General features: G+C 38.9%; 1 protein-coding gene across 2 annotated transcripts in view; it reads right to left on the reverse strand.

The window, feature by feature from the left end:
• Positions 1–14,283, reverse strand: part of SMC6 (structural maintenance of chromosomes 6) — an 82,151-nt gene that overhangs the window by 49,209 nt on the left and 18,659 nt on the right. For both annotated transcript variants that reach the window (XM_054024132.1, XM_054024133.1), the window contains exons 4-12: positions 13,589–13,694; positions 12,460–12,596; positions 10,805–10,866; positions 7,099–7,179; positions 6,421–6,522; positions 6,048–6,167; positions 5,838–5,936; positions 2,704–2,850; positions 1,562–1,650 (exon numbers count right to left, since the gene is read on the reverse strand). In XM_054024132.1, coding sequence (XP_053880107.1) covers positions 1,562–1,650; positions 2,704–2,850; positions 5,838–5,936; positions 6,048–6,167; positions 6,421–6,522; positions 7,099–7,179; positions 10,805–10,866; positions 12,460–12,596; positions 13,589–13,694 — 943 coding nt within the window. The remainder of the gene's footprint in view (positions 1–1,561; positions 1,651–2,703; positions 2,851–5,837; positions 5,937–6,047; positions 6,168–6,420; positions 6,523–7,098; positions 7,180–10,804; positions 10,867–12,459; positions 12,597–13,588; positions 13,695–14,283) is intronic.

The raw sequence follows: 14,283 nt of genomic DNA on the forward strand, positions 1-14,283 counted from the left end.
TAAAGCAGTACACATTAAAGGACTTCTGCTCCTGGTAAAAGCTTTAAATACATGCTTTAGTCCAGGGATTCTTGCAACAAAATTTTTGGTGGCCTCAGAGTGCCGCCACCAACTCTTGCTGGTGGCTACTCTGAGAACTTCTTCTAAAATAATTAACTTTAGGAAAAACAAATAAATATGCACATGTCTAAATCATTGTAATTTATCTATATAGGGGTTTGTTTTTTGCAGACTCAATAATAAAAAATAATGTACAGTTGTCTCTATTCTTTACTGGACCTACACAGAATAGAAACACAAATAAGGTGCTTTGAACATTCTTGCCTTTTTTCTTGTTGTTTCTTTGGGGGGGGGGGGGTGTTTTGTTTTGGGGTTTGTTTGTTTGTTTTTAAGACTTGCTAGCTATAAGTATACTGTGAAAAGTGATATTTGTATGTTTGTTAATATTTTTCATAGCAGACTTACTCAACCCCTGCAAGCCCGGGAACAAAGCCCAGAAAGAACCTCTGGATAGGGAGGTGGCTACAGAGACAGCGAGTGCCAGAGGTGATGGGGCGGGTGAGCTTGGGGCCAGAGCCCGCCACCGCGCAGCCAGGGAATGGAGCCCAAAGCCTTACACCCTGGGGACAGGGGCCTGAAGTCCTGTGACTGCTGCCTGCCGCCCACCTCCCGAGGGCTGAAGCCCAACCCCACCACCTCCGGCAATGTGGGGAACTCACTGACTGCCTACTCCTCCAGCTTGTCTCTCTCCAGAGGTGGGCAGGGCCCAACCACTGCTGGCGGCTCCTGGGGAGGAGGGACCGCTGCTTTACCCCTCCCCCCGCAAGCAGTTCCCAGAAGGGTGGGCCTGCAAGAAAAGCCCCTGGTGGCCGCATGCGGCCACAGGGGCTGCATTTGAAAAACGGTGGTTTAGCCTGTGTCCTCTGAAATTAAATTGTGTTTGAAGCCATGTTATCTGGTTCTAGATATTTAAATGAATACTCAAAATAGGAGAGCCTCAATTTTTTTTTTTTTAAGAGAAGTAAACTCAAAAATGTAACATCTAGAGAGAGTAACAACTTGAACTCCAAGCTTCAGTTCACTAAAGGTTTTTGTAACGGAGACACTGAAATCTCGGATATTAGTTTATAGTAAAAATGCCAAATCAGCCTTGCATATAGTGAAACATACCTGGAAGGCTTGCTCTATCAAAAAGCCAGAGTTTTCTATTTTGTTTCCAACTTCACCCGTCAAAAGTTACATTGGACCAAAAAGCGTGTATCTAAAGATGTCACTTCTCAGAACTATACTTCTTTTCTCACATACCATACTATTTTCAATTGAACTGGCTATTAATAGTGATTAGAAAAACAAGCCAATCTGTGTGTGTAAATCAATCCCAGGACAGAATTTTCAACATTTTTATATTTTGCACTTTAAGCAAAATTAGAGAGTAGTGAAAATCTTAAATTCTGTTGGAAGCTAGAGTTTTTTTTAAATAAAGATATTGGATCATCCAATTCTGAAGAGCTCATTCTCTACATTCCACAAACGTGTAGTACAAACACTGTGGGGCATTTACCTGTTTTTCAGTTCTTCAATTCGTTTCCGTAGCTGTTCATCATCTTTTTCTAGTCGTTTTAATTCTGTTCTAGAACGATTATAATGTGCCTACCAAGAAAATTAGACATATATAATACGTTAATTCTTATTTGTACTGGCTTACTTGGTCTTCACAAAGAATACATCAAACACATCTACTATTTTTCTGAAGATAAACACTTATGTCATTTGATTTACCATTTTGCAATACCGCAGCAGAAGATTAGAACTTGAATGTCATGCTAATCATTTTATCAGTTCCTTTTCTAATTACGTTAATGTGGCCCCAATAGCCATCCGATCTTTAGTACTATTATAAAGGATGTGCACCCTATGGTCCTGATCACACAACTGGCTCCATTCAAGTGGAAGCCTCCATATGGATGAGCTGTTTGGCCCTGTGCATCCTCTTGTGGTGGGGGTGCCTCTACTTTGCCCTTTATTCTGCCTCTTCTAGGCCTTTTTACAGAGACTCCAGACATTTGCTTGTCCATTCACCACTCTTACAGGGGTGTGGGTTTATTCCAAAAATAACTCAAAAGTAAAACACAGAGTCCCAAAAATCTGTCCCAAGGCATGGCTCTTGCCTCAGAGACTGGTGAGAGAAAGGGTTCTTTCCTCTAGTACCCTTTTTTTTTTTTTTTTAAATGACTTTTTAGGAGTCACCAACCTGTGGTTTGGCTTGCAGCTGTCCTGCTCAGAGCTGACATCCTAGAATCACCTCCCTCAAACAACTGCTTCAGCTCTCTTATTAGAAATCAGCTGTTTGTGGTTCCCTCCCCATGCAAGGTGTAACTGGTTAGCTCATTTAGCAAGCCTGCTCCAGGCTTCAAGTCTCCTGCAGGCAGCTCCCTCACTCCCTGTACGGTCTCACACTGCACTTGCCTTAAGTCCCTGTGATTTCAGTGGGCCTCCACATAGATGCAGGAGTCCACCTGAGTAGAGCTCAACACACAACCGGGGCCTTTTTCATAAAGAACAGAAGGGACCAATGTGGTCATCAAGTCTGACCTCCTCTATACACAGGCCATAGAACTTCCACAAAGTAATCTAAACTACAGCATGTGTTTCAGAACACCACCATTAGCATTATAGAATTAGAAAATGTGTTTTTCCACCAACCTCAGCCTCGTTGTATGCTTTTCTTTTTGCTTGTACATCAGCTTTCAAACACACACACTGAGGCTGTAATGCTTGTGCTTCTTCACTGATCTTCTCTAACTTATGTTGGATGGCCTTGTACTTTTCTTCTGCTTCGTTTACTTTGACCTTACAACAAAATATAGAGAATACATGAGCTCACGTAATGAAACAAAATATTTTATTTCCACAACTCTTTAAACCAGGAAAAGCTTTCTGAGACAAACCTGAAGCCAGCTATTTGAAGTGATTTTTTCCCCAAAATATATTCCACAGTGACATTAGAAGATATGAGTAAGTAGGTCCATGGTTTAAGGAGCGTATAAAAAGTTACCCAGTAGTTATCCTTTGAGTTGAAAAATTTAATGCCAAGAGTTTGTTTTGTTGTCTGGCAAAATTTACTACATTTGAGTTATCAAATGTGTGGCTTGTGGGAAAAGTAAAAGGATATTTGGCTCTGCACATTTTAACACTATAAACCAGAAACTTTGAAAAAAGAGTCACAAGTAGTGTCACAGTGTGACTAACTCCTTTAAGGAGGAGCAGGGTCCAGAGCACCTGTGCCTGATTAGCTGCCTCCCAGCATACTGAGTTTATAATTGATATATTTAAGGTTTGCTGTGTTTTAGAATGTACCTTAAGACACTGTTTAAAATATTTCCATATTTAACGCGGTTTAAGTTACAAGCCAAGTTTATGGAGGAAAGCTTTCAGTATTAAGCTAATGGTTCTGTTGCTGTCATTGTAATTGCTGTGTCAGTCCTTAACAAAAAAAATTATACATTTATACATGTCAAAAGAAAAAAAAATGGAGTTAAAAGACGACACCTGGGCCATAAAAAAAAAAAAAAAAAAAAAAAAAAAAAATAGGAAAAAGCATGTGATAGCTGCCTGGAAAAAAATCAAAGCAGCATGCAGAGGAGGGCTGCCTGAGAACACAAACTGAAAGAGCAAGGAGAGGTGCAGGTGAGAGCTGCCTAAGGATCAGTCAGAAAAAGGACTAGCCTGTTGACCTTCCTGAGCTGGAGAGCCAGTGGCAAGAGATTGAAAAGGGCTGAGTTGTTGGACTGTGTTTTGGGCAGAAGAGTCATGAGACTGGTCATTCTCTCAGATGGATGGCATGGAGAGTAGGGATCTGGAACAAGGGCAGAAAGGAACTGCTTGTAGACTCACGGGTGGATGACCGTAAAAGTGATATCTCTAGAGAGAATGGAAAATCAATGTATCTTTCTGTTTTACTATGGGAACTGGGAGAACGGTTTTACGATCGTATGTGTACATGAATAAATTATGCCCAGAGGTGAGAATCTGAATTAGACAATGAGAGCATTTTTTATATGGCTAGACAGAGGAGAAACTGAGATGGATGCATGGATTGTGCCACAGCCTACTGCAAGAGGGTGCTCCAGGTGGTTGGTTGCCTTATTAAAAGTAGTTTCCAAATACATCTACCTCTGTTTCCTTTGTTCTTGTGGTTTTACAATTTTTTTTACATTATTTTTATTTTAGGATATGTTCTCATTCCCTGAGGCACAGAGGACCCCTACAGAGGAAAATCCATGAAACTGATCAAACACAAAGTGCTGACAAAGGCACAAAATAAACCATTTCAATTACTGTGATAACCGTATGTAAAATATTTCAGACAGAAGTGAGATTAAGCTAATACTCCAGCTGAAAAAAGTAACTAAAATCAGCTTCATTTTAAAAATGTATATTTGGCTCATATGCAATTTTCAGAGATGAACAAATGCTTTGCTAAGTTTAAAAAAAAACGTTGAGAGATTTTAATGACTCAAAACAACACACAGAACAGCAATTTTTAATATACCCAGTGAGGAACTGATTTCCTATGCATATCACCTGAATATCTGATTCATCAGGTCCCTCTCTTAACACATCTGAAAGTTCCAGTGCCATGAAAAGTCAATTTAGTCTTTCTTTGCGGAATACTTGTGCCTTTCACCAGTGGTCTCCAGCTCTCAACTGGCCAATGATGACTTGACGCAACACACACGACAAATGTTAATCACATTGCTTAATACACGATTGAAAGGCACTCATACTATTGTGATAAGCATTGTATAAGAGTCTATATAGAACAGAATTAAAAGTAACCATCATTCAAATACTACTCACTGGCCTATGCAAAATTGATCATCTCAGTTTGGTTCTCAGTCAGTGATTCCACATCACATCACATAGACAGTCATTGAGTGAATCAACAAAACAAAAAACCTAGGACTCAACAAGTACAGCGAACAAACTATCTTCCCATCCTAGAATTGGTCCCCAGTGAAGTGGGGTGGTGAATGAGCACTAATATGACCATGAAGGTTCAGACTGCTAATCAATAGTGCATAAATAAAGACTGCTATTTAGATATGGTGTTTAGGCTATAACTGGAAGAAACTGAGTAGATAGCTCTGATAATCTACTTAACAGTGGAGAATTATAAATTTAATTAAACTAATTTCACTGCCTCACTAGAACAAAGAAGATAAAAAGTTTGGGAGCAATTCCAAGGGCAAGTTAATGATAAAGTAAGGAAGGAGTCTTTTAACTATTAAAAAAATCTACAGAATCAGAATTTCAATGATGTCATCCTTTGTGACATGGCAGGGGAGACTCGCTGTCCACCCAACCACCTTCCAACTTCAAGTATCCTGTCTGTGGAAATTTTGATTAAAAAGTCATCAGAAATGGATTGAGAGGAGTGGCATTAAAAAGCCCTTTCTCCCACAAACATAATGGTACCAAACACAACAAACCTAGAACAATTATGTAGATATATATTCAAGAAAATGTTTAAAAATCAACTTTTTAAATTATAATTTAACATATGCATGTCAAATATGTTGCCCTCACAAAGTTGAATTGTGGCCCTTGACTGATAGCATTAGCTTATAACACAGTACTAAGAATATGAAACCTGATTAGCTCTTTGAATGTTACAAATGACTATAAACGGAAGGAGTGCTTCAAGTTGATTTGCCATCTTCAGCAAAAAACAAAGTTCAGTGGTATTGATTATCAGCTTTGCTTATTATGAGATTTTACTACATTATGCTTCCAGACTAAATTCAGAATTAACATGTTGTTTAAGACAACCCTACCTGCCATTCCTTTAGCTTCTGGTCATACTTTTCAGTACGTCCTTCCTCAATATCAATACTATCTTTGATTGGTTTCATTTCTTTTTCAGTTTCATTCACCTGAAATGTTTAAAAGAAAGACTGAAGTATACAACACACCAGTCAAGGTAATCTGAAGATAAATTAAGTGAACTTGAGTTGAAGAAAAAGATATTCTAACAAGAAAGTTACCACTGCCCAGGCCATTTGGTGTTTCAAAGCCTCTAGGTTGGTTTGCATTTCACTCACGAAAGCAATACTTTTGTAGCGCTCCTCTTTCTCGACATAGTGCTGCTTAAGGTCTTGAAGAAGCTAAAAAAAGTAAAAAGATTCAGATGTTAATGAGCATAAAGGATTGTTGGTTTAGTATGGAATTGTAGAAGGAAAATTTTTTAAAAGTTTAAACTGACTCAGATTAATCAATTTAAGCAACCCAGCTAAACTATATTACAAGTTGATAGTTAATTTATGGTGCAACTGTATTTTATAATGGGTAATATCTGTATTTCTTATATTATTTCAGTGTCCATTAGTGTAGTAATTAACCACTGTAACCTTTACATACCTCTACTCCTTGTTCTATCTGTTTATGAGTTCTTGACTTAGTTTCCATAATGTATGAATAATCAGCTTTCATCTGCTCCAGCTGGGTTGCTTTCATAAAGAACTAAAACCAAAGAAGAGAGAGATTGAAACGTCAGCTTTGGTAAAACTGTGTAAAGTGAATTAAGTGGATTTTAACAAACTGTTATAAAACGTGCACCCATCCAATAGTCTGAGCACCCTAAACAGTCTTATAAAACATTAAGCCAATGCATCAGACCCTGCAGATCACATAAAATCAAATAACCCAGCAATAACATAACATAAATAACGGAACTACAATAAGTACTTAACCGCCCTATACAATCCCCATAGTCCCACACCACCATTACCCAGACCTACCAACAGCCATCTCCTCACAGGCCAGGGAGTAAAAGTAAGCTTTCCAACTTGCTTTGAAGGCTGTCAAATTCAATTAACTTTTTTTCCCCAAAATTATTTTTCAATGCCATTGGTAAATCCTTTACACAAATTTGAAACAAATATATTCCCACTTAAATCATATTTTTTCTGAATATAACTCTGCTTTCATTGGATTGCATGCAACAACCTCAAAGAAGTTTTAAAAATTAAAAATGACTGAACAGGAACTGTATTTTACAATATTTTATTTAAATGCCATTGATCCTGCTGAGCTTACCTTGTATTTGTCACCTTCATTTTTAGACTGTAAGAAGTGCTTGCTCATCTCTTGGGTTAAAACAGACACAGGATTATCTACCTGTAAAACAACACATTTATAAATAACAGAAATATTTTAAACTGAGTTAATATTAATGAAAGCACATTGACAGAAATGGGAAATGAGATCTTCACTTTTTCTACATTCCTCTGTCAAATTGACTAAGTCATGACCTGGTGGAGCCACATCTAAAGGAGAGACATTAGTCCAGTCTTCTTGTTCATTAAACTGACTGCTGAGTCTTCCAAGGCACACACTAAGGCAAAAGAGAGGTACACCGTGGGAGTAGTGTTTATGACGGGTATGTCTACACTACAAAATTAGGTCGATTTTATAGAAGTCAATTTTTAGAAATCGATTTTATACAGTCAATTGCATTATATCCACACTAAGCACATTAAGTCGGCGGAGTGTGTTCTCACTACCATGTCTAGCATCGACTGACAGAACGGTGCACTGTGGGTAGTTATCCCACAGTTCCCGCAGTCTCCGCCGCCCATTGGAATTCTGGGTTAAGCTCCCAATGCCTGATGGGGCAAAAAGATTGTTGCGGGTGGTTTTGGGTACATGTTGTCAGTCGCCCCTCCCTCCATGAAAGCAACAGCAGACAATCATTTCGCGCCTTTTTTCCTGGGTTATCCGTGCAGACACCATACCACGGCAAGCATGGAGCCCGCTCAGCTCACCATCACTGCTGCTGTTGTGAGCATTGTAAACACCACATTATCCTGGAGTATATGCAGAACCGGACTAAGAAACGCCAGCATGAGGAGGATTTTGATGAGGACATGGACACAGACATTCCTGAAAGCACGGGCTGTGGCAATTGGGACATCATGGCGGTACTGGGGCTGGTTGATACAGTGGAACGCCGATTCTGGGCCAGGAAAACAAGCAAAGACTGGTGGGACCGCATAGTGTTGCAGGTATGGGATTATTCACAGTGGCTACGAAACTTTCGCATGCGTAAGTCCACTTTTCTGGAACTCTGTGAGCTGCTTTCCCCCACCCTGAAGTGCAGGAACACCAAGGTGAGAGCTTCCCTGACAGTTGAGAAGTGAGTGGCAATAGCCCAGTGGAAGCTTGCAACGCCTGACTGCTACCAGTCAGACAGGAATCAATTTGGACTGGGCAAGTCTACTGTAGGGGTTACTGTGATCCAAGTAGCCAAAAGCAATCATTGACATTCTGTTATCAAGGGTAGTGCCTCTGGGAAACGTGCAGGTCGTACTGGATGGCTTTGCTGCAATGGGGTTTCCTAACTGTGGTGGGGCGATAGACGGAACGCATATCCCCATCTTGGCACCGAACTACCTTACCAACCAATACATACATACAGCAAGGGATACTTCTCAATGGTGCTGCAAGCACTGGTGAATCACAAGGGATGTTTCACCGACATTAACGTGGGATGGCCAGGAAAGGTGCACGACGCTCGCATATTTAGGAACTCCAGGCTGTTTGAGCAGCTGCAAGAAGGGACTTACTACCCAGATCCAGAAAATTACCATTGGGGATGTTGAAATGCTAATAGTTATCCTTGGGGACCCACCCTACCCCTTGCTCCCACGGCTCATGAAGCCTTACACAGGCAGCCTGGACAGTAATAAGGAGCATTTCAACTATAGGCTGAGCAAGGGCAGAATGGTGGTAGAATGTGCCTTTGGATGTTTAAAAGCTCGCTGGCGCTGTTTGCTGAGTAGGTCAGACCTCAGCGCAAACAACATTCCCATCGTTACTGATGCTTGCTGTGTGCTCCATAATATCTGTGAGAGTAAGGGGGAGACGTTTATGGCGGGGTGGGAGTTTGAGGCAAATCGCCTGGCATCTGATTTTGAGCAGCCAGACACCAGGGCGATTAGAAGAGTACAGCAAGGCATGCTGCGCATCAGAGAGGCTTTGAAAACCAGTTTCATGACTGGTCAGGCTTCGGTGTGACAGTTGTGTGCATTTCTCCTTGATGCAAACCCACCCCCTCTGTTGATTTTAATTCCCTGTAAGCCAACCATCCTCCCCCGTTCAAAATAAAGTAACTATTGTTTTGAAACCATGCATTCTTTCTTAATTAAAAAAAATGAGATAACGGACAAGGTATCCAGTGTCTCCCTTTTAGTCCATGCTGGAGCTCATTTGTGATTCTGGGGGGGCTACCAGTGCTGCCGCCACGCTGACCAAACAGGAAATGAAATTCAAAAGTTCCCAGGGATTTTCCTGTGTACCTGGCTAGTGCATCGGAGTTCAAAGTGCTGATCAGAGCGGTCACAATGGAGCACTCTGGGATAGCTCCCGGAGGCCAATACCGTCGATTTGCATCTGCACTACCCCAAATTTGACCCAGCAAGATTGATTTTAGCGCTACTTCCCTCACTGGGGAGGAGGACAGAAGTCGATTTTAAGAGCCCTTTAGGTCAACAGAACAGTACAGAAGTCAATTTTAAGAGCCCTTTAGGTCAACAGAATGGGGTTGGATGTGTGGACGCAGTCATTTTTAAATCGACCTAATGCGGCTACATTCGACCTAATCCCATAGTGTAGACCAGGCCGACGTAAACACTGGCTACTAAGAAGTGAAATGAAGGTAAAAATGTATGCGGGGAGGGGAGTTGGAGGAGGTATGGTTAAACAGACCATTGAACAGCTGTAGAGTGTCATGATTTTCTCCATGATTGATCTGGAATCAATTCTATATGAGTGAAATAAAGATAAGACTCCATCTTCAGTTCCACAAACCATTCAGCACATCCCAAAAAATTATACTTGGCATGGAAATTCCGATAAAATCAGTACAATATTTGCATTAAGTTGTAACATACTAAAGATTTTCTTTGCACATGTTGAATATGTGTTGCTGTAAAACATTTTATAGTGTTGTGCATAAGTAGTACATATTATTCTTCCCTGAATCACTTAACAGGAAGAAAACTAACCAAATAGGTCTCTGCTAGAACAGGCTGATCTACAGACCCTCTGCAGAAAGTGAGTAAAATAAGATACTATAATGATCTCCAATTACAGTAGAACTTCCGAGTTATGAACACCTCGGGAATGGAGGTTGTTCATAACTCTGAACAAAACTTTATGGTTATTCTTTCAAAAGTTTACAACTGAACATTGACTTAATACAGCTTTGAAACTTTACTATGCAGAAGAAAAATGCTGCTTTCCCTTTATTTTTTTTTAGTAGTTTACATTTAACAGTACTATACTGTATTTGCTTATTTTTTGGTCTCTCTTACTGCCTGATTGCGTACTTCTGGTTCTAAATGAGGTGTGTGGTTGACTGATCAGTTCATACCTCTGGTGTTCATAACTCTGAGGTTCTACTGTATGGATGAAATAACAGGCATCAATACATAAGCTGGGAATTCCCAGAACAGCATGACTGAATCCCAAACGTTAGGTCCCATCTGGTTTGCTTATTTTGTTTATCCAACCTCTATAGCAAATTCATACCCTGCAGAATGCAAATTCCGTTTTTCCTTTTCAAACCTGAGTTTCTAGCCACTGCCTGTGAAGATAACCTTTTGAATGTGAACTGATGTAGCACTGTGCTAGTATGAAAGAACTAGTGCCCTCGTTTATCAAAATGGAGCATGCTTTATCAAATATGTTCAGTTTGCCTCTACAAGTAATGTAGAACTCTAACAAATATTTCAGCAATTACCTGTATATTAAAGTGATCCAGTATTGCAGTAAGTTCTTCTTTCTTAGAAGAAATTAATGTCCCTGAAGGTATTAAAAAAAAAAAAAGAAAAGAAAAAAGCCCAAATCACAGTTTATATCCAAAATAATAGATAAGTACAAAAAATGTATAGCTTGCTATATTGTGACTGAATGCACCACTGTATTTACACTCTACACACTATTCTAATAATCTTTGTACAAAATATACCTTGTGAGGTATCACTTGAAAACTAATAGCTCACTGGTCAAAGTATGCAGCAACATTATTTACAGTTATTAACATAACATAACAACATTATGTAAAGTTTTTAACAAACTGAAATTATGACTGAAATACATTTACCAGACAAGTCTAGGGAGTGGCTAAACCAGTTTCTCAAAGACAAAAGGACAAGTTGATGCCTCTAGCCAGGTGTCATCAAAGCTGTTTGGCAATACGGGGACAGGAACAGATCAACGTACATTTTAACAAACAACAATATGGAACTTCTTTCATCATGAAGCCCCATATCTTCATCTTCACAGTGATAAGGAACTTTATCTAGGGGTAATGCTCAGGAAAATGAATTTCATAGGGTGACTGAACTATAAAAGTGAGGGGCAAACACCCTCTTCCCTTCCCCCCCAACGGATTCTCTTTCTTCCTCTCCTTATCTTTCTTGCTTACTCTTTCACCTAAAATGACAAAGGAACCAGCCTTTAGGAGGGATTCAGACCTGAGAATTTGGTCAGCAATGCTGCTTAGAACCGGTGGTAAGGATTTTATCTGGGACCAAGTCTAGTTTTTTAAGTTTTAGTTACTAGAAAGTGTTTTATCTTTATTTCCCTTGTAATCACTTCTGACTAACACCTTATATTTGTACTGTCTTAAAATCTCTCCTTGTACTTAAATAAACTTGTTTTATTCTTTAATCAAAACTAATCCACTGCTGTGTTTAAATTGAACTGTTTAGGTAACTCCAATTAAAAAGCATACTGTTGAATATTAACCCCTTACAAGGGCAATAAACCTCTAATATCTGAACTATCCAGGAGATGACTAGACAATGCAGAACACATGTTTTTGGGAAAATTCGGGCCTGGGGGTGTGTTGGGGTCATCCTGGAAGTGATAATCAAGGCTGGTAGAAGCCAGAGTACTGCTGGCAGGCTGCAGCTATACAGACACTCAGGATGTGACCTGCATGCTGTCTGGTTGTTTGTGAGGGGGCTCAGGTTGGGAGATACAGCAGCAAAATATTGTGAGGCACCCGAGGTTGCGAGGCAGGTGGTGACACAACCTCTCACTAGTCAGAATGTGACACATACTACTTAGTATTTCTTAATTAATGTAAGAATATGGATAATAATTTCACAGTACTGTTAAAGTCAGAATACAGAAATGCAAATATGTTACTAGAAAGATATTAAGTTTTACTTTTTAAAATAATGGAAGTTACATTTTTTATTTATTTTATTGTTCAAGCATCTCTCAATCTCAGAACCAGTATAGAAAAACTAGCTAACTCTGTCATTACCTTTTGAATTTTCATTGGCTCACAGGAAATACCTAATCCTTCACAAACATACAAAAGGGTAATGAAAATATTTTTTTCAAATGCTTTAAAATTGAAAATAAAACGAAGTATTGCCAAACCTGTTTTGCTTTTCAGTTTATAACTACGACTTCCATCCATGCTAATGTGTTGAGTCACAATAATAGAACTGCCATATACTTCTGGTTTAAATGCATCTTTACCTCGGTTTCTTAACGTTATTGAAACATCTGCAGAACTAAAATAAATAGTAACTTAAAATATCTGAGTTTGAATCATTCAAGATAAAGAAATAGACTTTCCACCAATAGATTTTCAATTCCTGTTTAGGCCACAATCGAAAGTTAGTTGGGTCTGTTTCACCCTAATTGTAGGTCAACACAGAACTACCGTGGTACTGTGTTTGCACAGGAAAGTTTGAGCTCCAAAGCAGAAAGTTCTACAGGCCAAACTGAGTTGCATGGCCAGAGCTGTCTGAGCAATGTGTCTGGATCTAACCATGATACCAGACCTTTACTTTTATGAGCACGCAGCTATAGAACCACATAAGCATAGCATTAAAAAAGGCTTTAAGTAGTATGTTAACAGAAAGTTTAAATCTATCTGAAAGGGTAGGATGCAGACTGGCAGTGCTGCAACAATTTTATATGCTCTGAGAGCAAAAGGCCTTCCATTGTGTCTGTCCAACTCAGTGAAAAAGTAATAAATCAAATAATAGATAACTGAATTAGTACATAAGTCAACTTTCTACTTTGGGGGCTGAGAGGAACATTAACAATCAGCTCTGGGTATTGGACAACCCATTCCAGACAAAAATAAAGTTGCCACTGCAGAAGGGGATAAATAGGCTGCTCAAAGTAAAGGAAAGAGTTTAAAGAAAGTTCAGTACACTTATGGGCATTCTTTAAAATATTTAAGTTACTTTAGAATTGACTACTGAGAGGAAATGAAATTTCTATTTATATAGCAGTTAAAGACAGTGACTAAATTTCAAATTCATTAAAAAAATTTAGTAGTTTCAGATATCACACCGAAGTCCAACCACTAATTTTTACTATTTTAAAACCACACATTTCTATATTTTTAAAAATGTTTCTCATCCTGACGCTCTATAAAAGGCCCAATAAAGCAAAAGGGAAAACTAAGGACTTTGTAACAAAATGGACCAAACTAATTTTAACATCAAAGTAACAGCCCACCTCAAATACATCAATACAGAGTTTTGCTTACGTCTCTCCATCTTTCACAAATACTTTCAAAGAGGATCCTCTGTTAGTTGTGGTAGCTTTTCCCCCAAGACCAACAATAAGAGCAGTTAATACAGCACTCTTCCCACCTGAAAAAGCAAACAAGAAATCTTTTTATAAAACAGTACTGTCTTCTATTTATACAATTCAATTACAGTGTATATAATTTTAGCCAAATCTGCACACATCTAAATCAAACTAATAAAACTGAAAATAGACTTTAAGAATATCTACTGTAAAAGATATGACAGGCGCACACACCAACTGTTCCAATGTTGGCAAAATATTACCGCTTTTCCAGTTTTTATTCCACAAAAAGCTTTCTAAAGTTCAATGTATTCAAACTGAGTTGAAAAGAATATCTATAATTTTATCTCCTAACATGAACAAGTATAGGTCAAGTAGTTCATGTCCAAATTTGAGAAGTAGTAGTGTTTGTGCATTTTGTTTTTCCAAAGCTATACTAAAATGTTTTACAGAACAAAAAGAATTCAAAGATCACTATTTTAAGTATGAAAATAGTAAGTTTCTGCAGTGACTGCAATCCTAACATTGCAGTGCTACACTATGACAGAGCACACACAGAGCAAAAGTGACTAGAAATGCAAGCCGAGGCGACTAGTTATTTTTCTATTTGTTGACTGTCCAAGCAGGTGAAATGCACAAGAAAAAATTACA

The sequence above is a fragment of the Malaclemys terrapin genome, chromosome 3 (assembly GCF_027887155.1).
Source record: "Malaclemys terrapin pileata isolate rMalTer1 chromosome 3, rMalTer1.hap1, whole genome shotgun sequence".
In the NCBI taxonomy this organism is placed as follows: Eukaryota; Metazoa; Chordata; order Testudines; family Emydidae; genus Malaclemys; species Malaclemys terrapin.